Source organism: Neodiprion fabricii, chromosome 3 (assembly GCF_021155785.1).
Source record: "Neodiprion fabricii isolate iyNeoFabr1 chromosome 3, iyNeoFabr1.1, whole genome shotgun sequence".
In the NCBI taxonomy this organism is placed as follows: Eukaryota; Metazoa; Arthropoda; class Insecta; order Hymenoptera; family Diprionidae; genus Neodiprion; species Neodiprion fabricii.
In genome coordinates this window covers 32,492,808-32,520,352 of record NC_060241.1, presented here as the reverse complement: position 1 = coordinate 32,520,352, position 27,545 = coordinate 32,492,808, and the positions used below count along the sequence as shown (strand labels likewise).

The 27,545-nt window shown below is 43.4% G+C and overlaps 2 protein-coding genes across 2 annotated transcripts; one reads left to right on the top strand and one right to left on the bottom strand.

Annotated features, from left to right (window-relative positions):
* Positions 1-1,167: 1,167 nt before the first annotated feature.
* LOC124178317 (potassium channel subfamily K member 18-like) lies at positions 1,168-24,221 on the bottom strand. The gene is made up of 3 exons (XM_046561554.1): positions 24,173-24,221; positions 1,708-2,498; positions 1,168-1,605 (listed from the first exon to the last, which is right to left on the bottom strand). Exons 1-3 carry the CDS (start codon positions 24,219-24,221, stop codon positions 1,168-1,170), a joined length of 1,278 nt encoding a protein of 425 aa, XP_046417510.1.
* On the top strand, positions 23,913-27,211 carry LOC124177431 (cytochrome P450 4C1-like). Its single transcript, XM_046559770.1, has 13 exons — positions 23,913-23,930; positions 24,129-24,243; positions 24,320-24,426; positions 24,495-24,585; positions 24,705-24,890; positions 24,974-25,043; positions 25,150-25,276; positions 25,472-25,547; positions 25,670-25,785; positions 26,037-26,105; positions 26,231-26,411; positions 26,521-26,700; positions 26,940-27,211. Exons 3-13 carry the CDS (start codon positions 24,325-24,327, stop codon positions 27,104-27,106), a joined length of 1,365 nt encoding a protein of 454 aa, XP_046415726.1. The 5' UTR covers positions 23,913-23,930; positions 24,129-24,243; positions 24,320-24,324; the 3' UTR covers positions 27,107-27,211.
* Positions 27,212-27,545: the final 334 nt, after the last annotated feature.

Here is a 27,545-nt window from a genome sequence, read left to right as displayed (position 1 = left end):
GGTTACCGTTTTATGTAATGTTTTCTTTTTGCTATCCCCGAACTGCGTTGGGAATTTTTTTCGCGTGTTTCTTTCTTTCTCGAAAAACGATATTTGCCCAAATTTTTTTTTTTTTCCCGTTTCATATAAATTGGATTACAATAATATTCGTGGGATTCTTCACGCAATTAGATTTCACCCCCTTTAACGGTGTCCATTTCGAGGCTGTAGAAGCATTTCATATGTACACGTTATAATATATTATATGTATATTGTATTATTCTTACTTTGCATAAAATAAGAAAAATTCACCCGACTCAAAATCATTCGCCTCGCGATTTAATTTGAATTATCGGTCTGAGATGATGGATTATTATTTTTACTATTACGATTATTATCATCATTATAATTATCGTTATTATTAATATGAACTTTATCATTGTTATTATCATAGTGTCTTTCAGCGGGATATGACTGATCATAACCAGATTCTCGATCATCGGGTAAGTGTAATGGAATTCATGATATCTATTTACACTGGATTTGGGTTAGCTTGTCTTTTCTTTCCTCTCGGTAATCATACCTACGTACAGGTTGTTAAATTTCTATCTTTGTGCGTCACTGTATATATTTTCAAAATGTTTTCTTCTCATTTCGCTCTTGGCCCGACACTGCAATTAACCTCCGTTCCTAAAACTGCACACGCGTAGGAAAATAGTAAAACTATTTTTAATTACAACAATTAATATTATTATTTGTCTATTATTTTCACCACGAGGTTCACGCAATGATCAAAAGTCCAGTAAATTATTATCCCCGCGACTGTATCGATACATCGCTGTTGCGTATTAAAATTCAATGATACACAAACCGCCGCGCTTCGCTCCGAGTAATTACACGTGTTCGGCGAACACAATTAATATCTTTTATCGTCGAAAGTCAATTAAGTAATTCGTGTCGTAATCCAGCGTTGATTCCCGCATTACAACCGCGCACCTGTTTCACATCACACGTAACCGATCAAAGAACAACAATCTCTTCGAGTTTGATACGACGCGTTTAAAAATGAAGCTGCGATTCCTCGGCGAAGGTCGAGCAGCCGGTGTCGAAGTTGCGGTTCGGCGAGGAGTTTTGCGGGATATCGAGCGAGGTAAGCGATGAGGTGCGACACCCTCAGCCGGGGCTGCGTCACATGAACACGTCGCCAAGAGCGGTGAGGTTTTTCCTCGTCGGAGTAGAGCCGACGGCGGATGTGCCCTCGTCCTCGAAGGTCACCATCTTCTCCCGGCTCTTGGCGGCGTTGATGGCGTCGGCGATGCGTCCACCACCCTGCGGTCCCCCCCCGGGGGCCCGAAGCGCCGACGTCGCGGAGGCGGGCCTGAGAACGGAGGCCGGGGGCGGGGGGACGGCGATGTCGGAAACGGCGGCGGCCAGGTTGAACTCGCTGACGCTTCGTGGGACGAAGTACTCGAAGTGCGCGGGTCCGTCGTCGGGGGAGATTCCGGGCCCTCCGGACCGTCGCGTCGGCTGGCCCCGCTGGAAGTGAGAGTTGGCACGGCAGTCCGGGACGCCGATCTTCTTCCGAGGCAGGGAGTGGTGCCCGGGTGACGGGGCGGGCCGTTTGCTCTGGGAGATGTGCGAGAGGGTGTTGTGGTTGTGGGGGTGGGGCAGCGCGGGGGCGAGCTTGCCGTCCCCCGCGGTGCGGGGGTGTCAGGAGGCCGCGGAGACGACGGACATCGGTATGCCCTCGTCGTCGGGGGCGCCAGGGCCCCGACAGTCGGGGGCCCCCTCGGCCGGACCGCCGCCCCCCATGCCGCAGAACCGTCCGACGGCCCGGACGACGTGGAGAACCTGCTCCTGCACCAGGTTGAAGCACATCGCGATCAGGCCCATACCGAGGAGGATGTAGAGCGAGGTGGCGCAGAGCGAGAGCTCCTCGAGGATCGCCGAGGGCGCTGCCGCACCACCGGGGACCAGGTCGCCGAACCCGATCGTGCCGAGACTCGTGAAGCAGAAGTAGCTGCTCTCGAGGAGCGACCAACCCTCGAGGCGATTGAAGAGGACAGCGCCGCCGCAAATGTACGCGATTATGATGAGCAGGCAGAGAGTTATCGGGATCCTGACGGCCTTCGGACACGGCAGGCGATGGTGGAAGCCGTGGTGGAGGTGCCCCTTGCTGCCAGGGTCCAGCGCCGTCGACGACGAGGCCGCCTGCAGCCCCTCGCTGCCGCAGTCGAGGAGGACCACGCTCCCCGCCCTTCCAAGGTCGTCGCAGGAGCTGTCCTTGCTCGGGTAGTAATTGCCCCCGGATTTCGAGTCCACGTGGTTGTGGTACGCCTTCGACGGCTTCCGCGTGCAGCTTCGGGGGCGGCACAGCCGCCCGTAGAGCCGACCGAAGCTCCGCGCCAGGACGTCGCCGACGGTGCTCAGGTACACCAGCAGCAGCGGGATCCCCGTCAGTGCGTAGATTATCGAGATCAGCCGGCCCCACAGCGTCTTCGGCACGACGTTGCTGTACCCTGAAATCACACGACGGTCAATTTTTAAGAGGGTGCTGTACGGGTGTTCTTATCGACCGGGTTGAATGTCGCTTAATTTGGTTGTTTTCAAAGCCTAGGAATTATCGGTGCGAAGATTGGGTCTAAATGGCGTTAATATTTTCAGTAAAGAATACATCATCTTCATCATCGTAAGCGACGTATCGATATTACTATCGTTATTTGTGTAAATTAGATGATTTTAGAAAAACAGAAGCTTCAGATCCCCTCAACGATTCTAAGTGGTTGCAAAATTTTTACTCGGATTTCGGGGAATCCCGAAAATTTCGACAGAAGTGATATTTTCGCGATCGCCGATGTTTTTTACGAGAATCCCGACATTTGACAAGTGAATCAGTGACGCGTATGCTTTGATAATAGTCGAAATAAGTGACATTTTACTCGGTCGATAAAAACTGACTATAGCATCCTCCTGATACAACTGTCTTGCACAGTTACAAGTTTATGAAACCATTGAAATAAATTATTAAAAATTCCGATCTCTAAATTTTGCGGAATGAAAACTGAGTCGCTCGGACAAGAGTGAGATTTTACTCTAGAAAATTAAAAAAAGAACTCTCCGAATCTCTGAATATTTTTCATAAATATCCCTACAGGGGTAAAATTTTCTTACAGAAAATATTCTGTCCTTTTACTTTGTTTTTGATTTTTTTTGGAGCTCAGCGTCACTTTGGTCAAAATAGCTCGCGGTTTTCACTCTGACGTAGCGACACCTTGTGCACTCGATAAGATTTAGAGAGTTCAAAGCGACAAGAAAGTCTGGCACTATCAGTGACCGTAATAAAGAAGAATCGTGACTAAATCAATTATCGTTTCTTACTCAGAATGATACATTTCATTTTATATTAAGCACCGTAAAATCGGTGATCTGCAGAGCTAAAAATTTCTCCCGTTGCACCGTGCGCCGCTCTTCGCGCACTATTCGTATGAATCAGCAGTGCTGCCCGGATATTCCACGTCCTCGTTTCACCCTGTCTCGGTTTGGTATTCCTGGGCGTCCGGATCGACGGAAACGCGAGCTTTACGGCCCCTCGTAAATGCCCCTGGAGGACCGGGGCGACGGACCCTCGCACCTCGCCATATGGGGGAACATGGAACGAGGAGGTAACCAAGGGACGAAAGCAAGCATCCGATCCGAGACATCGACGGCATAATTTGATCGCTTCGTGAGATGAATATTTCAGATTTTTTTCCCAATTTTTTTCCCGAGCGTGTCGAGGACGGCGGCGAGATTTATTTCCGGATTGGATAGAAGAAGATGGTGCGACGAGGGATTCTGACCGTCGACTTTGATTCGGCTCAATCAATAGTCATCGTAGGTTTATTACGCCTCGGTGCTGCCGGTGAGGATATCGCATTTTAATCGTCTTATGGCCCAAGGTTTCGGTCACGTTTTATATTATTCCTACTATTATAATTAAAAAGAATATTAATATTACACTTGGCTCCAATTTTAATTGGATTCACGCCTGGCAATAAAATATTCTGCGAACCTTCTTTGGGATACTAAAAGAAGTAAGACAGAGGGGAACAAATTACATGGAAAGGATTTGTAATCCGTGTTGTACGAGATTTTTCAGAAATTGGCAAAATTATCATTCGGCAGAAAGATTTTAGAAGATAATTCAACTCACTCCCTTACCTAGTTGAATAGTTCCTGTAACCGAACTACGTCTCGCCGACAAACAGGAAATACAAACCTTATTCGAGTGTGCTCGATAACGTCGCAAACTAAAAGCGAATACTCAATAGTCGCAGAAACAAATAAACGTGTATATACAGGTATGCAAACTTTATCCGAATAGCAAACAGATATATAGGATTTTGATTTTTCTGATATTTGCACTTGGATTTATCTCGTTATTTCCGCTACGTGAATATATCGTGGCTGAATTCCATGGATATACGACACTGTCATCCCTCGAGCTTTTGTATCGCGATGTAAATAACGTAATATGAATATTCACTCTCTCATGTTTCCGTTATCCCGCCTAGATATTCGAGATCCCTGCAGTAGTTGCAGTTCGTATAATAACTCTTTGCGAAGAAGCATCGATCTGTTAAAAATTAAAAAACGAGTTTTCCAATGAAGGAATAAAGCTCTCTGAATTATTTTCGTATATTGCATTGAAAAGTTCGACGCAGCTCATTATCCAGGAAAAGCGAGTATTTTCTCCAAGCAATAAAACACCGTCGCGACTTTTTTCAAGAGCAGCTCTTGAGCTCTGAGGGTTTTCAAAGGGATTCCCCGGAGCGAATAGAATCCCACAAAGATACTCTAGTTCACGGTGTTCGTCATACCGACTTCGAAAGAATACCGGATTACGTGAAAGCTCGTAAATGGCAGCGTATCTTCTCATTAACCGAAACAAAGTCAGACACTGATCCGTCCTCCGCATTCCTACATCGCGACGTTTAGATCGTTCCCCGCATGGGTCCCTTTGTCGAGAAGCGACGAAGGCAAGGGGGTGGCTTTCCAACCCCCGATAACGGATTATGGCCAGCCAATTTAATGGCAGGTCGGAAGAAAGCTCTGCGAAGAGTGGGCGCGATAGCGAAGTTGATGTAACGGGGTAGGAAGGACGCCAGCGACTTGGCTCGAGGGTTCCATCGAGGGGTAGTTGACAGTGGATCGAGGCCGAAGAGTGTGCCAGACTCCCCTCGTGGGAAATCATCCCATTCGCTTCACATCGCTTTTCCTTTAACGGAGGCTCCACAATGAATTTTCCTCGAACGTGTCGCGCGCCTCGGCCAATAAGGAGCTGATAGTTACCGGTCGACAATTAGCTCTCAAACTTGGAGATGAGTTTCGTCTCGACCGGTTCGATATTCCCGGCTGGGTTCACGGACCGGATGTAAGAACGCTTTTAGAAAATTGGAGAAACTAATCGGTTATTCGTTATTGAGATTGTCACTTTGCAATGTATCATTTGTTGGAAAAAAATCAAACTAATGTAACCGAGCTGACATCTTACCGTTGACTGTCTTTTTTCGCGTGTAAATTAGTAGAACAGGGATATTATTGATTATGTGTAATTAATTTATGTAACATGAGTGCCTAATTTGAAACCCCGAGACTTACGATTTGCTTCCATTAAAATTAAAAATTCAGGTTATTTGGTGATAAAATGGCGCCGATAACCAGGCTGTGACGTTATTAGGACATTTTCCAATACTGTTATAAAGGGTGAAATCACACCTTATGCCTTACTTTTTGATCTAGCAGTCGTCATAGATAAAATACACGTGAAAGCTATATCGAATGTTTATCAATAGAATAAGGCTGCTGCGTCTATCCAAATTATTGTAAAAACAGTTTTGTTTTTAACTTCCATCTGGAAACACGTGTTGTGAATAAAAGCATTTTTCTTTGCCTCTTATTTTTCGCCTGTTCGGTCATTTATTTTCGCTCGCTATCGGGCTGCAACGCAGTTTTGCAGCAATATTTAAAGGGGATAAGATGTGGTAATATTTACCTGTTATCTGGAATTTAAAATGCAAAATCACAGCCTCTATTATTGTATAATTATGGTGCAGAATAAGAAATATGATTTGACCGAGAGGAAAATTTTGGATGACGCGGAATATTTTACAGGTGAAAATCGGCTCGCATAAATATCGTGGGGGGGTGAAGATCTTCTGCGTTAATGAAATGGGGTGAGAATGAGAAGCTCCTGACGAGCTTGCCGCCTCCCTCTTTTCGACCGTTAACGATCAAATATATTTATTCCTGTATCGCTAAGCACCTCCCAAGACTTTTCCAATACGTCCCTTTAACCAAATTACGCGAAAATGGTTTGATTTCCACAGAACGGCCAATGGTTCCTGGGAAATTCATGAATAACTCATCAAGTCGCGAGAGTCGAAAATTACGATTTAACGACACTAAGCTCGAAATTTCAAAATGCAATTCAACCGAGAATTCCAAGATGGTCTCTGGCCGATAAATTAAGCAATTAATCATACGGAAAATCCTCTCATTATCCGCGATACTCCTCGAGGAATTTCGTTTTTGTGAAAAGTCTAGCGAGCCGATTATCACCCGCTGTCAATTTACAGAGTTTCCGGAGTAAGTTGCGAGTGTAACGAGATTATAGGGCAATGCGATACATACGGAGGTAAATAAGCACGCCGCGTCGTCGAGTGGGCGCCGAGTTTTTCTGAGCGTGCATGGTTGTTGTTGATTACAAGTGTGAACGTGTGTTTCAATTACAAGTTTGCAATGCACACGCGAGAAATTAACCCCCCTGTGTGCTGAGCTTTGGACCGCCATTATTTATCACCGCCATGCGCTGATTATAATCTCTTCTTGCACCTTTTCGCAAGCCTTAAATTACACAGGCCTGAGTACCTACCTTGGCTTTGCCACCAGATCTGCACGCCACGGTCTCCCGTATTTTAATGGATTATTCGTGATAATATCCCACGCGATATTACGGCTGAAACGTCGTTTGTTGGCACTGGTGCCTTTGCCAACGGCAATAAAAGTAAATCTCATTTTTCAGTTGCTCTTTTCGCTTTAGCGTCGCGGCATTCTCGCCCCCACGTTACCCTTCATCCCCTGGTAAAGTGAAATACAAATTAAAAAAAAAAAATATAAAAAAATAAGCTGAAACGCTTTTCGGAGCTTGATCGCGATCATTCGATAATTCCGTAATGTGAAACAGAAATGCAAATTGATACAACAAAAAAAAAAACAAAGTTCACCGTGATTCTGTTTTACCAACGATACGTGAACTCTCGCAATAAGGTGTTGGAAAAATTGCGCTTCGTTAAATCCTGACAATGACAAGAGTGCAAATTCTGAGGTAAGTACTTTTCTCAACGGATTTCGCATGACGGATATTATCTAGGTAAGAGTACAATTTTCGTAGCGCCAATATCTGATGGTGAATTTTGGGTTTTCGCGTCGAAAGAAAGAAAAGTTAAATAGTGGTAAACCATGATATTTTAATTATTTTACGAGATATGTATTACTAAACAAATATTATCTCACGGAGACCGAACTCTGTTAAAAGTAAACAATCGTCGAATATTGACGTATTTTCAATTACCGTTAAAAGCGCTTATATTTGCTCAAGGAAGCCGAAACAGGAAATTTTTTTCACTCGAAATTCTCATGATTTTGCTGAAAATATCGAGAATCAATGGTCGAAAATTAGCGCCACGAATATCGCACCATCCTCAAATTCTGTGCTGCGACTGAAGCTACACGTTTCGTCTCGGATTCGATTTCCTCGTTGGATAACGTGTAACGCGGGTCCGGGGACGCAGACGGTGCTGCATCAAGGCTCCCGCACGTGGATTTCGGTCGATTAAAGCTGCAACGGTGGATCGCAGGTGGTAGGTAGACCATAGATCGTAGATTGGAGTCGGCAGCCGGCGGACGGATCCTGCAGCCGCTGCGGCTTATCCAAAGCGCAATGTTGATTGCTATAATCGGGAGATGAATGGATCCTGCGGTGATGCTATCGGTCGACGCTGTCCGTTGATTACTTTGCACCGGGTTGCGCGATCCGACAAGGTGCCAGCATCAGCCGTGTCTTTCGCTGCTGGCTCCCGCAAAAGCCACGGTGAAGTCACTTCGCACGGGAATTAACACTCGATCGATTCGCGGCGGAAATTCGATCTTGATTGTTCTGTCTCGTTTTCGTATTTTGTCGTTTTTCCACCGAGGATTCGATCGGAAAGCGCAACCCTGCTCGACGCCGATTGCACGGAATGGGTTCGTGTGGTAATCAGATGATGGACGCCGAGATGTGAAGTCGCGACGAAATCCGGTCAACACGTCGAGCCCACCCTGACACGCGTACAAAATCGTGAGATATGACGCGGGTTTGATATTTAATGAGATCCAGAGACTGTTTTTACCATTAACTGTCAGAGGTGGTCGTGGGCCCGACTTGACGAGGGTCAGCTGATGTCGCTACGGAGATCGACGCCGTTGTTCCACGAGGACAGGGCGTCGTCCGCGTCCCCTGCGGAAAGGCTGACCACAGTTACGAGCGGATGTTTAACCCATTTCGAGAAACTACCACCAATATTCTACGGAATTGGCGCAACTCCGGCCTCTCCTGTACGATCCCAACGGTATGCGGTGTGTCTCTTTCAGTTTTCTCGTTGAGCTGTGTTGATATATATATATATATATATATATATATATATATATATATATATATATATATATATATATATATATTTCAATCACATCGGAACTGGAAACTTGCCCCGAAGTTGCTGGGATCACGGTCCGGGAGTTTGGGTGTAGCTGTTCACTTTATTTGAGGTCCCATTTTCACTCGGATAACAAAGCGTCTCAAGTTGGTATTTTTGTGCGATCACGTATTTAACTACAAGTTACGTTGGCCTGTGATCGATACTCAATTTCAGAGGACCCGGACATTGCGTCGATGATTTTTTCAATTTTGAAACGTTCCTGTTTCATTCAGTTCACGATTAGTAAGTGCAGGGATCCTCTCACGTCTCGGACAATATTCTCTCTCGAGGATTATTGCTGGCAAAGCCCTTTCGGAAATCGAGTTACATTCGTACAACTTCACTTTCTGTACTTTAGAAAGATTTTTAACCCGACGACTTTATAACTAAATTTTCTACAGTAAGAAAGTGGGCTCTTCTTCACAAGTCTGGACCTCGATCTAATTTTTTTCCCCTGAAAGACACTGAGAATCGTTGTTTCAAAGTAAAGTCGACTCTTAGAAAATCCATTTTCAGCCACACGAGTCCCTGAAAACATCCTTCTTCGGGCTGTCGGTTTATACACCCTCTGGAGGCTGCTAGTTACAAGAGAAAAGAAAGGTGGAAGTTTTGTAACGTCCTACGCTAAGCCCACTCGATCCTTTGAGTTCTCTTTGAACACCTCTTTCAAAGTAAAACCGTGGTAAAACTGGCCGTTGCCAATGTACATACATACTTTCCGAGGCTGCAAGGAGGCATTAAATATTGGAAAAACACCAGGGGTCGAGAAAAATAACAGAGAATTTTCGAACGGGTGCTATAACTAATTCAGAGTATGAAAATCTTTTGCATGAATTATAGCGCGTGGAAACCCAAGCGGATTTATTCCCTCTTCGTTTTGGAGAGAAAAATTAATCGCAAAAGTACTTTCGCTATTCGCAACAGCTTCGCCAACGTACAGCGAAGAATGTGGTGAAGGGTGAAAAAATTTGAGGGTAAAAAGTGACGCCGAAAAATGGTAGAGGGCAAAGCTCGATGGTATAATGAAATCACGGTGAGATTGTTGTCGAAAATTTCTTTCAAACATGTTTATTCATCGAGCCACGAATCCGACTCGGTGCGATTTCAAATCTTGTTAAATTTCTGTGTTTGTTCTACCAACGTTTCGACAATAGTCTCGTTCACCTACGCTTCGCCATCGCAGCTGGTCCATTAATTCACGACTCTTCAAGCCGTGGCTTATACGGCTGATAGAGTTTGCGATGCAAATTTGAGCATAATGTAAACCGCGAAAAGTGGCTCGCGTTCCGCGAGGAGAAAGAAAGAAATGGAGAGGCATTGATCTCCATATCACACTACGCGATCGTGTATCGGTGTACCGACGTCGGCGTCTCTCTCAGCTTCGAGTGACTGTCAGGAGGATTGAGTGTATCGACTAGGTTTTTCCCCAGGGTGACCCGGGCGGAGTTGAAGTCTGCGTCGCGAGTAAATTAAAAGCACATTCTATCCATCATCGGTTGGCTTCCCTTGAAGAATGTTGTGAGAATAAAGTGAATCACTCTCGGGGTGTTTCGGGCATACGAGCTTTCCCGTAAGTTATTCTTCATTCCCCTTTACGAAGACGACGGAACGCCAGTCCATCCGTGGACGGTGAATATTTGTTAATTTTCCTGCGGCATAGAAAGCGATGCCATTTTCATTAATGCGGATGCTTTTAAAGTGCACCGTTCTTTCCCGTCTCGCTTGCAATCACGGATGCTGAAGCTAAAAAAGGAGGAGAAAAAGAATGTTCAATTCTTGAAAGTTTCCAACCGCGGTGTTTCGATCGTTGTGCGAGTCGCTACTTTTTACGTCCATGATCATCGGTTGGAAACGGCTATTCCTTCCGTCTGTAACATCGAAGAAATCGTTTAAACAAGAATGCGTAATCATTGCGGGGAATTCCGTCTTTCGAATTCGTAGACACGTTTGTAGTTTAGTTATACATATACCGTTGAAAGTTGAGACTACTCCGACTTCTTTCGAGCCGCTGTTACGGCCAATAGAAAAGGAGGTAGGGATCTAGAGGCATTGACGTGAACCGGAAATTAACAGTACCAACTCTCGCGCCGTCTCCAGGGACGAACAATGGTCCTTTCGGGGTGGGAATCTGCGTCGTGGTAGAGAAAAATTCAGCCCTGAGATGGGAGCAGGCTTCAGAGTACGAATGTACACCGAGTTTGTTATTATACGGTTGAAGTGAAACTTTGTTGTTTTTTATTGTTCTTTCTGAAAGTGTGGGTAACTTTGTGCACGACTAATAACGGCGGTTCGTTTGACAAAAGCGTTGAATTCTTTTTAGAAATAAAAATTATCATGTAAAATTACTTTATTCGAGTAACCCGGTACTTTTATAGTGCAGTAATTATGCTTATGAGGGTTAAGCGATTCACCGAGTAACAATTACCGTCACAATGTGCAGAGCTGTGCAGTATAACTGGCTGGTCAGCTCTCTGATTTAATCCACACTCCACGGATTTCAACCCTCTCTTCAAATTCGTTGGCAGCTTCATATTTATTCCAGATATTCATAACGCGTTTGGATTTCACTTTTTGTCAAATAGTTAAAAGTCGTGTTTATCCCGACCTGATTCAGACAGATGTATCGTAATCCATGCGGAAAAATTTCAATACCGAAGACTGATCAGAACGTATACGTTGGGTTTGCCGGAGCAACTGTGCCTGATTTAATAGCCGAAACGAATTTTGGCGAATAGTCAATTACGCTCGAGTTTGATAGATATCGATTGACCGAAGTCGCTGTCATCCGGGCGTAAGTGAGCTGAACGTGCATTCAATTCACGCCTAGTGTCAATTACTCCGTCGCAGTGATCATCGTGCAGACTAGCTAGACGTCTAGTCGGTGAGGGAGTGTGGATTTTTTTTTCTGTTTTTAACGCCGGTTAAAAACAACGCGGCCAGATCCATTTGCCGAGATTAAAACCACGGCGGCCTGTAGCCTGCAACGAATAAAATTACTCAAGCGAATTGCGCCGCTCGCAAAGAAATAAACCAGCCTCTACACGCCGCTGCATTCCTCTCTGCGAGATAATCCACGCCCGTGCGAACAACGAATGCGGGATTCAATGACGGCCATCAACCAGATCGGAGATGATAAAAAAATGCAGGTCTGCCGTCATTCCGGAACTCGTCGTTTACTTACAGGCGCATCGCGAATCACGAGAGTGATGATTCTGATTTACAAAAAATTCCAGGGCGATGAATCATCTTTTACCGTGCGAAAATAGTCATCGCGAAAAAAACTTGTCCGCATTAATATCAAATCATTGCAATGGTTAAAAGAAAGTAAGTAAAAAAATCATAGAGTCACATCCCAGATTTTCTCGTCACAGTTAGAAAACTCGTTCTCATTTTATACTCGGAACCGTATTCTTCGGTTACGGTGAAAATTTAAAATAGTCGAGGACTACACAGGAACCAAAACTAGAAAATCCGCCGAATGTAACAAAGTTTTCAGGCCACATGCGCACGGCACGGAGTTTCCCGAGGTAAAGCCAACTCCAACACCCGGAGTGTCTGTGAAGGCTCTTTGACGAGCAAATTCGCGATTCGAAACAGCTCCCGGTGCAGTTCAGCGACAGCCCATTTACTTCCGCCGGCACGAACCGTTTCAAAGTGGATGAAATCAACTGTCGAGTAAATAATAGACTTTAGCGAGAGGAGCGGATTCTTTTATTTTTCTTGCAGGAAGCTGCAATCCTCAGGCGCTTTGGCAATCATATACCTTATACGCCGCGCCGTCTCGACTCACGACTCTCGGCATCCTGGCTCGATACTTTTTCACTTTCGGAAACATCTCACACACGCGTACTTGCATTCCCGTGTGTGTACATAAGTTATGTACATTGTACGTATACCTTTACGACGTACGTTATACGTATATACCTTTCAGGATCACAGCGCTGTTCGTCAAACAAAAAATTATTACTTCGGTAAACTGTTTGATTTCAGAATCGTAAATCAGCAACGGATCTCGCCATACGGAAAATAGGATCAGTGATCATTCTTTGTTGGGCAAAGATAACAGGCCGCTGAAGCTTTTCGTCTCGATCGAAATTTCAGAATAATTGAGATTAATGACGTGAACTCTTACGCTCATTTTCGGGTGAACTTCTGCGGGAAGCGAGAATTGAATTTCCTGTAGCAATAACCCGTGCTTAACCCGAATTCACGAATACGAAAATATCTTTACGATGTGTGGACTTCGCATAACCGCGAATGACCATAAAAATCAAATTTCCGTACGCGACTCGAAGAATGGTACGAACAAACCGTATTCAAATTTATTCAAATATGTCTTCGGGCATTCAAAAAAGAGTTTTCCAAACAGAGCTCTTCAATAAAAATCTCGTCATTTATTCAAATTTTTTAGTCTCCGTGTAAAAGAAATTCAATGTTTTTTCTCTCTATTCGGACGAGCTTATTGAAAGCGAATTATCCGTATAAAGACAACGTTCGGACTGTTCGATTTGTATGATAGGTATAATATACCTGAAGAGCGATAAGTCCTAGGAATCTGAAGTTTTCGGGCGAATGCACAGTATTTAAACTTTTTCCAAGAATTGTTCACAAAGAAAATAAAAGAACAGATTCTACTCAAAACTGCAGGAAAAGAGGTACACGTCAGGTTTTGCGGTGAAATATACTTCGTAAAATGCAGAGTTTACTCTAAAAACAGTGAAAACAGCCTAAAATGTACGGACTAAAATCTGCTAAATTCATGGTAAAAAATACAGTTGACATGGGTATTTTTTACCAAAAATCTTGACGCGTCGCTATTTTCCTGCGACTTTGAATAAAATATACTCTCTTATTCACTCCATGTTTACGAGTATATTGACCGAACGTATTTTTGGAAAAAAGCATATTTTACAGGGATGAAAAGAGCGCGGGGATTAAGGACGTGAACGTAATGGTAAATAAAGAATCTAAGTACACAAATCACCATTCCTTTCAAAAATGTAACCAAAATCTAGTGAATCAATTCAAAGCACCTTAAAATCTGGTCGCAACGATGATTCAAACGATTCGCGAACGTGGAATTTTCACACCAATTCTGACGTGCGATTGTCAGTCACGTCGGAGTTGACGTTTGCTCCTCTACGGTAGCGTTGGTTTGGCGAAGATGCACCCGACGTCAGCTGCTGACGGTGGTTCCCCAGACACACCGTTGAATCATGAGATCCCGTCAAACGCAGCCTCCGGGTTATGACTGGTTGTCCTGCTGAGCTGGCGATCTGGTCAGCATCTCGAATCGTATAGCTGCCACAACTGTTATGACCGTGCGTTTGTACAGAGAAACCCTTAAGATTCCTTCGTTTCGTCGAAAGTATCCGCTTCTGCTTACGAGCGTGAACTTGAAAAATTATATCGTGGTCGGTCCTACTTATAACCAGCTACTCAATAATCGTCGACGAGAAAACTAGCCGAAGATTTGACGGATCCTTCTCACTTCTTCCGGGCGAAAGCAGCGGGATGCCAAACGATCGGACGGCTAGGAAAATCGCTTCTCCGAGGTTATTCATCCCCTAAGGTCAACGGCCGGTTTGGCTCTGAACGTAAACCTTCGTCTCGGAGCGAATTATGTCACTCCTTAGGGTCGAACGTCGAACGCGCGTTGACGTGCCAAATCGGATTGTTCCCCGTTGACAATCCGATTGATCGACCTTGGCCTGGGAATTAGCGAGTGATTTGTGATATCCGGAGTGCAACTGGAATTCCCGCGGATACACTAGAGAGGGGACACGTTACGGAGTTTGGTAAAATTCGGAGTGGCTGGAGAGGATGGAGCCGTTCAAACGACGGGGCAATTAACGAGAACCGTTCGGGCAATTAACGAGATCCCCGACACTTGGGTTAGTAACGATCGTCCACTAGCTCAGGATTATCACCCCGCAGGGTGAACGGCACGCGTGCCAACGTCCCGAATCCCTTTTATATGCACCTCCACGTGATATACCTACCTGTCCTACGAGCTCCTCGAACCCTCTTCCGCACAGCCTACTCTGATCGCTAAGCCGTCGTGATACTCCGCGACTAAGTCCCTGATAATTTTGATCAACGTAACGGGCGATGCACCCCGTGACGCGATGCGGAATACCAAAATCATGGGCGATGAGACCGGACGTTACTCTGTATTGCAGGCCTCTTACCCTGCACTCGAACTTGGCTTCAGTGGCTGTAGGCTGGTCTCACCCCCCAGGAGGGTTGTTATGGTTCTGGTTTAATCGCCTTAGCGCTTGATTTCCGAGGCCCGAGTCCACTCGAACAAAGGATCTTAGCTCAAAATCTTCTTTTATGATGCAGTAAGCGGCTTCCGGCTTGTTCGAGTGTACCTTCGAACCGGTACGATATCCTCGATAACTGGATGTGGTTTCATTTCCAATCTCATGCCTCGAACGCCGGAGTGGAATAATTCGGATTCGGTTCCATCTTATATCCGTTCATTGACGAACCTCTCCCTTCCGTGACTCGAACCTGCATCTCTTAACGCACGTAACGAGCATTGCGGTTCGCGATACGCGAGCGCAGAGTAGTGCGTTCGAAACACTCGGCAGAATTGCGTTATGACACAAGTCGGCGTTACACTCGAAGTTGCAGGGGTTGTAAGGAGTCGAGACAACGAGTATGGTATGGTAAATAAACTGCGAAGAATAATGGAATCGAAAAGTTTTCCGTAGAATACTGTTTCCTCGGGACGAAGTTTAGATCGGAACGCAGATTGATGGTCTTCGTAAAAGAATATTGACACACCGAAAGTATATTTAAGGTTCTATTCCCACACCTGCGCGGTGGAATACGTAATGGAGAAAGAGGGAGAGAGAGGAGCCTTTCTTTCGACAGCTGGAATTTCGACAATTTAGAACTTGCGGAAACTAAGGAGTCACGTCCTACTGCTTGAATAATTTGCAGTTGATAAACAGATTTCATAAAACAGAGGGTGGCTGCTGGGTCATCTTTTCTTCCTCCCTTCCGTCGAATGGATCCAACGAATTTTGCATACGCAGTCCCAGCCCGGATTTTTTACATCCATGCAAGGAATTTATAGTTGGAGGACATGTGTCCACTAACGTACACACACACACACACACATACTGCATGCAAATATCTCGAAAAAGGGAATTCATCTAGACTTTTTCAAGTCTCAAAAAAGTGAAAATGCCATCGAGGTGAGCTGCCAATGGCGGGGGATAAGCCGAAGTGAGATGGAGCCAATTCGGGAGTGCGGATAAAGAGGGAGAGGAAGAGGAAGAGAGAGAGATGAAATGGCGTCCGGGTAGCGAAGCGCCATATAAAAGCTAAGTGAAATCGACGCCACGGCGAAGTGTCAGAAGTCGTGCAAGAGCCTGCAGGTTGTCGATATTGTCGATATCGCGAGTCGTGGTCGAAATCTGTGAAATATCAGTTGATTTCAGTAGAACAAAGCAGACGCCGCTCGACTTCTTGTACGTGGTTATTAATAAGCAGCTACGCACGCGGGAAGAAAGAATCCGCTAATGAAAATTACGCGGCCTCCTCCTCTGAAGTTTCCCAAATAACAGATTGCGAGGGCGTATTGTAGAGGTTGTATATACGGAGAGTGCGGTGAGAGGGCGAACCGGATATGAGGCCCTAATGGTCGCGTTTGCAATTACATTACATCCGGAGTAATTTCCACCTTCCCTCCCTGCAGCCACCTTTTCCTCGACCTCTTGTCTGTCTGGCCAAGATGGCGACTTCCGTCACGATAAACTATCTCCGTTTCCACAACCCGGTTGTCCCGGTTTTCCTTTATTTTTTCCCGTCGCGCTCCGCGAGCGGGAAGAAAGAATATTTTCCACCTATTTTTCTCGCTCTTTCGCTCTCTTGTCGCTAGTTTATATAAAAATGCTGAATTGGAGTCGCGCGCGGCTTCTTACAATATTATATATTGCTCGCGAATTTTTTCAATTTAGCTAACCAACCAATCCCGATTATGATTTCTCGCGATGTAATTTCGAAATGAAATTCTGGCTGGGGATACTCAATTATAAAAACTGGCTGGTACCAAGAAAAAAAGTCAGCTCGATTATGCAAATTATTCAACGGCTTCGTTCAAATCTTCCGAGGGGTGTTCAGGTCCGATTAACCCAATTTCCTCCCGTTAATGAAACAAGTATAAGGTAGAAATTGGGGGCAAGAAATCTTCACGGTTGGATCAGGAATTTTCAACTGCCAAGATTTAGCAAGCTAATGGCCGTAATAGCTGCAAACAGAACGTGCGGAGTATATTTTTAGATAATAATAATAATAGCTACGACCACCGCGTCGGAAATTTTCAACGTTCAGATTGCTAAATTAGTCGTTTATCATACACAAGTATTATACTTTCGTTTTTTCGTTACAAAGTCCGCATATTTTCCATTCTTATCTCACCAACGGGCAAAAGTTTTCCTTAATCATTAAACTTTGATTATAATAATGTCTTACGTTGTTTCATAATTTTTTAATGCGAACCTTGGTTTAACGTTCGCTTGGTATTTATGTTCGAAGGATTATGTAAAGTAATACCATCTCTCGGTAAGAAATTTTTCTGGACGAATACAGATCACTACAGCACGGCTGGTAGCGGTAAATTAATCTGACAAAAAAAAAAAAATTGAGAAAAGCGACTTTCGGATATAAAAACGTGACTCAGAAGTGACTGATCAGAATTAATTATTGCACAGTAATTCAACGAAAAATGCTATCACCGTGTTGTTGATCTCATCATAAGCAGTCTTACTTTTCATTATGTCGCTGTAAACAACCTATAGCTGATTTTTTCATAAAAAATACTACGATACTTGACAAACAAAATCTTGTTTAGCGGATGTCGCGTTGGAAAAAAATTGTGTAGCAGAATTTTTCTGCACGAAACTTATTTGCGACAGAAAACGTGACGATTCCTTAGAAAAAAGTGACAAAAAGTGACTAATAGTGAGAAAAGTAACCGACGACCAGCCCTACTATAAAATTTTATTGTTATTTCGTAAATCTATGGCATAAGAAAACGTTGGGTCGATCAAGATCGATTGCTTGTGAGAATAATTCAGATGACGGTGTAACGCATCATTCAGCCGCGATTGATAAGGTATAAACTAGAGAAAACTCGTCGAAGCGATAGCGGCAAGAGACTAACAGGCAAATTTCATCTAACTACAATTTGCATTCTAATTAGCAGACTGCAAGAGCGACTCGGTAGAAACTAACGAACTTTATCCTACACAGCGTATTTTATAAAATAAAAGGAAGAGAAAAATCGGTCGGTCATCAAGATTGGACAGGGAGAAAAAATTCATCTGCTATATAGTCACTCGCAGAAAATTTTCCTATAATGGATTTCGTAGCATTTTCGCGTATTGAATATTATTTTAATTACCAGAAAATGTGGCACATACGAGTGATTATTTAGTGCGATTATAGTTGTTGATAATAAATTTTTGGTCGTTCTAACAATGAACATGCTTATCTATTTAGCTTGCTATATTGTGCAAGTTAAGTAAGGTGTTTACATCAATTTGTTGTCGTACCAGCACGAAAGCATCATACAATAGTTACATACAAATTCCACAACTATGCAAATTTCTCCTGCTTTCATATTCGAGTTCAACACCGGTTCGCAAACCCGAGTAGCCATTTCTTGGCCGTATAACTCCTGGGCCGAAATGGTACTTCGGATTTCGGTTGGTTTTCGCGGGCCCTGATCGCTGACGGTGATCAGGACGTCGGCTCTAACCAACAGCCACAGAAGGGGTTCCGCAGGCTAATGTCTCGTGTATATGGTAATGTGGGGACACATGCCAACACGCTGCGTTGCCGTGCGCGAAAGGCGGCGTTTGCTTCGCCGGTATATCTGTAGACCATTTCCGGTCATCTCTCCGGGTGGGTCTTAATAAGAGGACGAGCTGGAAGTGGCGATAAGCCATTAAGCCATTAGCATTGACAGGCAATCATCGAACCGTCTTTAAATTATCACTAACGACAGCTATCGGAGTTGCATCGAGTCTCCTTTCACCCGTAAACCCGCCTTATAGCTGCGGAACCCAAGGTGCGAGGCACCGATACGAGATGATGGATGATCCCGAAATAACGAGGTTCACGGAATCAAACGATCCGTTATGGAAGTTGCACCATATACCGGAAAAAAATTACAGATTTGTCACAATACAGCACGATGCACAAGGTATTCCGAAATCGGGACTCCAACTGCATCGGCGTCCTAATTGGTATCTATAATTACGAGCTGTGGCTTTCGGAGGAACGTTAATGAACCGAAGATCGGATATCCGTGCTGATTACGGAGCTTCGTTGTTACGGGTACGCGAACTGCAGGCTCAACCCCGGGGACGAATTCGAACCGAACATGTACGAGGACGTAAAAGCGTCCTCGGGTTTATACGTATCTGCACGTGATAAACGATGACCTAAAGTTGACCGTTCCAGTTTTAATTCGCGTTAATGCTGCGACGCGATGTGGGTGCACAGCTCAGCTGGACGGGTGCGAAGCAAGCTGCGCGTTGATGGGTAAAATACTGCACTGACATTTTCCATCTTGTGGAAACGACGGGTTAATACACTTCAGCTCCCCGAATATTATACGGGCTGGCAGTTATGTCGTATAAGTCGACATTTTTATTAGGTTGGAAAACAAATTGGTCCTGTAGTCGCTATTTTTCATAAGACAAAATTGCTGGTAGTTCAGAGTTTTTTACTGCAACAACTTTCCTCCCGGAATGGTGCTTGATATCATTTTCATCGTTATTGCGCCTCTGCTGCAACATTCGTGAAATTATTAGCGATAGTGCAAAAAAAGCTGCGGCGCTGTGGGAGGTTAAATTGCGGATAACAAACCGGTGGCCATATAAATGCTATAAATCCAAAATTTGAAGGTTCTTTCGAGTCAAGGTTCGAAACGGATTGTCCGAATATCGTGAAACATGCGCAAAGTCAGAGACTCTTCAGGCGGTTCTCAGCGTTAAGGGCAGGCCTTAGAGTGCCATTGACTTAATTAATTTCCCTGTGTCTAATATACGCTGCCCTACAACGACCCAAAGAAATCTCATGTAATCTCGATCCCCTCCGAGGTGCGAGACTTGTCTGTTGCATTTATACATTATATGTATGTCGCACATAAATTAAAGCTAGGGATGAAAGGGAAAGGGAGAGAGCCAAAGAGAGGAGAATATCTCTGACAGGAACGAGTGACGCTGAAATACGCGAGACTCGCGTTGTATTTCTCTTATGTTGGTGGAGTTTAATGAACGCGAAGTCATTCCGCGCTCTGCCACCCGCAGACTCATTTCCCGACATCTACGATTTAGGTACCAACGCCGTGTGTACGAACGAAACTGCAAGGGATTCAATCGCGGCTGGAAACACGTCGAGGACTTCAAATTTCACGGATATCTATACAGACCGTTGCGATTTGTTCTCGTGCGTACGACGAAACGCGGCTAATTTCTACATACTTGTTTTAGAAGTTCGAACGCGTCTTGACTCCGATCAGACGACGAGGGACTCGAATTGCGGACGGAAGCTCTACGCAGATTGGAAAATGGCTGAGATGGTTTCTCGGCATTCCCGACGGACCATTTCCATTCATGACGATCGAATTACTTCCGTGGAACTCCGACGGACGACGATATAAAACATTCTCCAAATTTCCTTCACTCTTTTCCATACTGTAGATGCGAATTTTTCAATTTCTCCGAACACCCGTTTTTCTTTTTTTTTTTTTTTTTTTTTTTCTTTCATTCTGCGCCGAATGAAAACTCGTTGTATGTACGAACTTTCAAAGTTTCCGTCACAAATTTCCGGCTCGTATCGTTTGCAGTTCAGGTGTTATTGGACGTGCGTATTTCCGGGGAAAATTCATCCCGTGCACTCTGTACCTCCTACGACGGGCTCGGCATAATGAAATTACAAAATTTACATAACGAGGGCAAAGAACCAGAAGGGTGCAGGCTTTATTCTTATACATGGGCTTTGTCCCATCTGCTTTTTAATCCACGACGATATTATGTTTTTTTTATTAACCACTCCGGAGCACAAATTCATCGGCTTACACGGGAAATAACAGCGTTGAAAATTTATTCTTTGGTGGTTTTTTTTTTTTTTGTTACCTTGAAGCACTACGTTTGAAAATTTTTTTTACGGAATTCGCGAGAACGATGATTCGGAGAATATTAAGGCGTCCGACAGCGACGGCTTGAAACTTTGCGGCGACGATGTTACTTCAGCTATGAGGTCGCAATTATCAACATTCTAATTGATACGTTTGTAGGAAATTGGTAAAAATTACTCCGCGGCGTCGTGCCATTCGGTCTCATTACCTGCACTGTGTCCATTCTATCTGTATTCATTGCCGCGCTGCATGGAGGAAATGGGTTATAAAGGAACTACGCTGTTCAAGTTTGCAGTTAACTGCAGACTGAAGTAGAAACCAATTGAAATAGATTTCGCCCAGTCAGCCTTCTACAAGCTTACCACTTTTCCTCGATGAATTGTCATTGATTACGAATGCGTCCTAATTATCAGAATTCGATTTCCCAGGAATAACCATGTAGTTCATGTTGTTATCACTAATAAGTCTCGAAAACGAAAAATCAGAGTGAATTGAACATGATAAAATTGTGCGAAAATGACGAGTGTCTCTTGTTTTTGTTTAAATTTAATCAAGCCATCGTGCTCATTCTTCACGTGAAGTTGGATGCAGAAATTGAAGTCGATTTGCGCAATTTCAAACGAGACGCGAATGAGTTTCGAAGCTAAAGTTATACGCGAATAATCGTCTCAGCGCCTCAGCATTCGACCAATTTTGTATTATTTTGGTATACAATACACCCTGATCCCTTCTGGAGATTCTATACACGCTGTACAAACTTCCGCCTCATCTCATCAGTTATTTTCTCATGTCATACAAATTTCACCGAAGCGTGCAGGATCTGAATTTTCAAAACATTCCAGGCATCAACGATTTTACTAACTTCTGCCAAGCGATCGGAGTGACGGCACAAGGAAGTATTCGTAAAATTTAACAACTTTCATTATTTCCCCAGGAATTTTTGGTGCAGGTTCACACTTATTTGTTTCTGGGGTCAGATGTCAATAAAACAAAAATACCAATTACGACAAATTTGCGGAACAAATTTTCAGGACGAACACTTAATTTTTTTTGACTCACTTAATTGACTTTGGAATCAAATTTTATCAGTTCTCCTATGACTGATCTTGTTCTTTTTCTACAGATTTTTTTTAAAGATAAGTTCAACGTTAAAAGTTGCGGTTATAGTTCCGGAGTACGAATAAATTACTCCTTTGGTTTTTCGTTTTCTTTTTTTATCATGTTTTGGTTTTTTATTTCGAGTTCAATGGTGGCTGGTCGCAAAGTGAGACGAATTGTATATACAGATGTCATCTAAAATTTATATAAATAAAAAAAAAAAAAGAAGATCTACGTCAGTTACAAATTAAGGTCAGTTAAGTAAATCTCTTATTGTTGATTCCTCAAAGAACAGGATTATAAACTTGTGGCACGTTTTTGTTCAATAGTAGTATGGACACGAAGGACGTTAACCTTGTTTACAATATTTATAAATAAATTAAAACCGTTCGAAGACGACCTCCACAGTAATAGCATAATACACGTCTGCCCCCAACTCTTATTGATTAGTATATAATAAGTTGGACTGTTATTTATCTTTTTTAAGTTCCATACGATTGTACAAATTTTTAACAAAGCAATTACTCTTTGGCTTTTGTTTGTTTTTTTACTGTCTGCATAGAATGAAATTGTTTCCCTGAGGAGGGTCCACAGAACGGGCCGAAACGTTGGATAAAAAAAAAATGGTGTCTGTTTTTCGACGTTCCCTGACCTAGGTATCCAAGAATTTCTCCGAACGTTTAAATTATTGCGGTCAAGATTTTCCTCCACACAGTTCAATCGTACGTCATATATCTAGTCTTGCCGTCTGAATAAGAACGAAAATTCTTCATCGAATTGACGGTTTCGACGATATCGGAAATCTTACGATTGGTATATTTCTGCTCTTCGTGTATCGATCACATCGATATAGCGCTTAAATGTAAGATCTCAAAATCTGGAAACGTACAAAACTTGTCAAATATCGAATTTCATCGTGAGAAGGTACAAATATGTGATAATATTTTCAGTCTTTTTAACGAACCTGGCGCGGTCGGCGCCCGCCGATCTTGACCAAGTTAAAGCAAGAAAAGCGAGAACCACCCGTCTGGCAGTAGCAAGGCTGAATCAATCACGGCGTACGCTATTCTGGCTCAAGACTAACCATCGATATAGAGACGTGGACGTGTCTTGTTTGAGCTATGTCGATGAGATATTCGGTCAAAGCGGTCTTATAAAGAGACAGCGATAGGCATGCTCTATCTCGTTTGCACAGCGGTGGACATATTCTGTGCATTCTTTAGGTAGGGAATACGCGGTGTATTCTTTATAATTATCATGAAAATCATCACGTGGGATCTACGTCACAGAGGCCAAGGTACGCCTTTACGACAGCATAGCCTTTCGCGCCGTTTCGTATGGAAGGAGTGCCTGAATCTAACGGTTCAACTCCATCACCTCGATTGAAACTGGTCAGACTCGTTATAAGAATCGAATCTCACATCGCGTTACTTGGTCGATGCAAGAGGTATTTAGCTTCCAGAAATGAGTTTACTCGCGTTGTTTAGCCGATAGAAGAAAAAAAACTTCAAACTATTTCAACCGACAAAGTCTTTTCCGACAAAACAGTGAACATTTTCAAGTGAAGATAATCGATTGAAACTGTCCTGATGGTAAGTAATATATTGCATCCTTGTATATTTTCACACTTAAATTCCCCGTAAAAAATTAAGCTGGACGAAAGAACTGTTTTGAAGTAATTGTCATGATCTCGAGATATTGACGGAGCTTTTTCGAATTGACGAATTTATGCAAAATATCGCATGAATTTTTTTTAGAAACGAGGTTCACACGATGCGGTATAACGAAGATTGATTTGGGTTTTCTTTCAGAGCAATATTTTGAAGGTTTAAGATCTTAATAGTGGCTTCTTCTCACGGTGAAAATTGGTCCACGGAGTCTTTGGGAATTTTGACATCATCTTTATCTTGGCGGAGGTAAGGCTTCCTGAAGTAATAACAACAACAACAACAACAACAAAAACAACAACAACAACAACAATAATAATAATAATAATAATAACAATACGCATCAGCCTTTCAACTTTTTTATAGTAGCTCGTGAATTGCAAAATGGATCGTTTTGCACTGACCCTTTGTTTTATCGCGTGTGTCGCATTGTACGCGATAATGAAAATCGTAGGAAGGCTGGGAAAAATAAGAGCATTCCTTGATCGTACTTCCGAATTTGAGGGACCGCCATGCTTGCCAATCATAGGCAACGCCCATATTTTCATTGGAGACAGTGAACGTGAGTGTTGGGATTTCATTTTACCCGCAAAATTATCACGTGTAAATAAGATGCTCCGTCTCCTGTGTTGTTACAGACATCATGAACAAAGTTCTGGAAGCCGACAAAATTTATTCGTCACCTTTTCGGGTGTCAATAGGCAACTTGTTATTCTTCGTAACAACCGATCCTGAACAATTGAAGGTGACAAAGTTTAATGTTATAATTGAAAAGGAGGAGGAATCGCGATATATGTCGACGTGTCGTTTCAGTTGGCACTTTTCGGCTCGAAGACTGTTGAAAAAGGCAGTTTGTTCGACTTCGCTCGACCCTGGATCGGTTCAGGATTAGTGACCGCTCCCTGTAAGTTGTACTCTAACGTACAGTGACTCGTCGTCGTCTGTTTGTGTACTTGAATTGTTGTTAGGGTTTAAGAAATCATTCATCGACAATTGCATATGCGAAGGTAACCTCTATTTCAGACTCGACATGGCAGGTGCACCGGAAGCTCATCCAGCCAACCTTTGGTCCAACAATTCTGAAGTCTTTTCTCGAAATATTTGTCGCCGAATCGGTGATGGTGGCGGACCAAATGGAGTGTGAATTGAATGGACCAGAATTTGAAGTATCCAATTACTTTTCGCGGTGCACGATGGGCAGTCTCTGCAGTAAGTCGACTTTGGGTGACGTGCGCTATTCCCTAATAATTAATCGACTTGCGTTTCTGTTTAATGTCAATTTCCTGTCGCAGAGACTGTAATGGGTGTGAAATTGGATGCTTATGCGGGAGAGAATAATCCCTACGTCAAGGCATTCCGCAAGTAAGTTGATCGAATCTTCGGTCCAATGGGGCCAGTCTACATTCTTCCCATTACTTTGTTCGAGTAATCTACCGCAGTTACGGATTAGCACAATTCACATTCGCAGAGTAACGGCTGGTATAGTCCGAAGAGGATTCAGTCCGTGGATACACCCGGACTTTATTTTTTACCGTACGAAACTTGGCAAAGACCAACAGAAATACATAAAGTTCATGCATGACTTCACCGAAAAGGTGAATATCAAGTTGTTGATTATTTATAGTATTATCACTGCATGTACTTTTTCTATGAAATGCAACTTGGTGAAGAAATTCTTAATGGTAGAATGTAGAGTCTTTACGCCACCCAGGCAAATACACGAACGGTTATCCTCAACGCAGAACAAGTAGTTTGAATAAAAATTATTGACATCCACTTTCTCGCCACAGTTAATCTTGACGAAAAAGAAACAGCTACTCGAGCGTGGTAATCGGGAAAGCAACGAAGATGCCGAAGACGATCGATGTAAGCAAGCACCGACCAATTCATGTTTAGGATTGGAATTATTTGGATTGTAGCACGACCAATATCGTGATCAAGTTCATATACCCATTCAGTTGTGAAGTAATCGATTTATTTTCGCACAGATAATACGGCGACACGACGCGAAGCATTCCTGGACCACATCGTCAAATTATCAGAGCACACAAAAATACTGACCGATGAAGAGATTCGTGATCAGGTCCATACATTCATGGCTACCGTAAGCGTCACATTATTGCATACTTCCGCATGAGTCTTTATGGAGTATTCATTTCTTAGTCAGATTATAGTAGTTTGTCTTACGAAGACTGTTCCAGCTCGAAACGTAATTTTTTTTCAAGATCCGCAAGCTCAATTGACACTTTTCTCGTTTTCCCCATGAATCTACATCATATCAAAAGTAGAATCGGCTCCCAAATCATAATTAATACATCATCGGTGTCGTTCATTATTTTTTTATTTTCATTTCAGGGAAGTCTTTCAACGTCCGATACAATTGGTTTTGTCATGTTAATGTTGGCATCCCACCCATGTGTACAGGTATATATATATTCACACTAGACTTGGCGTACGTGAACTTTTACTTTTTCTCGACGATTTCTGACCACTGACATACGAATTCTTCCGAGTCACTGTTGAATCACTGGTTTCTGACATTACATCAGGAAAAAGTTTACGAGGAGCTTTGTGAAATATACGGAGACGGTAATGGCGATGCACAATTGAACGTCACTCAAGAAGCGATGGCACGCATGACTTACCTGGAACGAGTGATTAAAGAAACTCTGCGCCTGTTTCCAGCCGTGCCTCTTATTGTTCGGGAGGTATCTGAGGACTTGGACATAGGTTTGCTAATCTTCGTTTCGTATTCTCATTCAAGTTCCCGCTTCTTTTTTTGCACAGTCCAATGTACACGAAGCTCGGCTTACTCGTGTGACAATTAATGATGTTGCAGGTGGACGCAGTTTGCCTAAAGGAAGTACAATGGTACTCAACATCCTGGGAGTGCAGAGAAGCGAGAAATACTGGCTCGACCCACTCAAGTTTGATCCGGATAGATTCTTGCCTGAAAATTTTGCGAAGCAACCGCAATGCTCGTACATACCGTTCGGTGGTGGTCCAAGGAATTGTATAGGTAAGACAAATAGTAATGTTCGCTACAATCCCAAGCCACGATGCTTCGAAATTAACGGTGATGCAGCTCGCACGAAGGCAAAATTCTAAAGGATCGTCGTAAAGTCTGCTGATTTAATTGGCAATGCTATCAGGCATGCAAAATATTATATTGATCATTCGGAAAGAGTTTATCAGCTTGTTCGAATTGCAGGCTCTGAACAAGGGTGAGAAGAATTTATCGATTCATTCAATTTTCAGCCCAGAAATATGCCATGCTGCTAGCGAAGACACTCGTAGCAACGCTTCTCCGAAGATATGTTTTGACCCACGATAAAATCGTACAGATAAAAGATATCCGAATAAAATTCGAAGTTGTATTGCTACCAGTAGAGCCAATCACGATCGGGATCAAGAGACGGACGTGAAAAACTGCATTACTCCAGGACAGTTGCCCTACCACGTAGAAAACTCCGAATGCCATGTACAATCATTAAATTTAACGATGATTAAAATTATACCATGACCTCAAATTCTCAAGCAGTTTGGCAGATAATACTTTTGAAAATTTCAGCAGTAATTCATTCGGTCGAGTCTTGTATAAAGATATTATCACCATTAAACCATTTTATCCTCGTGCAGCAATCAATCTTTGCGCGCGGAGACGGAAGAGTCGCTTAACAATCAGCTTGCGCGACTTGCAAGTCGAAAGTACAATTCGATTGCCCGATAGTTACAACCGCCCTTGCCTTCGTCTCCGCCACACGTGACGCGACTACGTATTTAAACGTTAATCCTGGCAAGATGTCACCGGACGTCCGGCTGTCCAGCGCAGCGGGATCCTGCAGCAATCACGGGAGGACGCGG

What these genes read in the sequence shown, in the direction of transcription:
- LOC124178317 (XM_046561554.1), bottom strand. Translation starts at nt 24,221, where the DNA reads ATGGGCGTTGCCTATGATTGGCAAGCATGGCGGTCCCTCAAATTCGGA. An exon ending in GCGGTCCCTCAAATTCGGAA is followed by an intron (nt 2,499 to 24,172) that starts GTACGATCAAGG and finishes GTGTGATTTCAG; the next exon opens with GGTACAGCAACGTCGTGCCG. An exon ending in AGGGCATACCGATGTCCGTC is followed by an intron (nt 1,606 to 1,707) that starts GTCTCCGCGGCC and finishes CACATCTCCCAG; the next exon opens with AGCAAACGGCCCGCCCCGTC.
- LOC124177431 (XM_046559770.1), top strand. Translation starts at nt 24,325, where the DNA reads ATGAACAAAGTTCTGGAAGCCGACAAAATTTATTCGTCACCTTTTCGG. An exon ending in CCGATCCTGAACAATTGAAG is followed by an intron (nt 24,427 to 24,494) that starts GTGACAAAGTTT and finishes GTGTCGTTTCAG; the next exon opens with TTGGCACTTTTCGGCTCGAA. An exon ending in TCCATACATTCATGGCTACC is followed by an intron (nt 25,786 to 26,036) that starts GTAAGCGTCACA and finishes TTTTCATTTCAG; the next exon opens with GGAAGTCTTTCAACGTCCGA.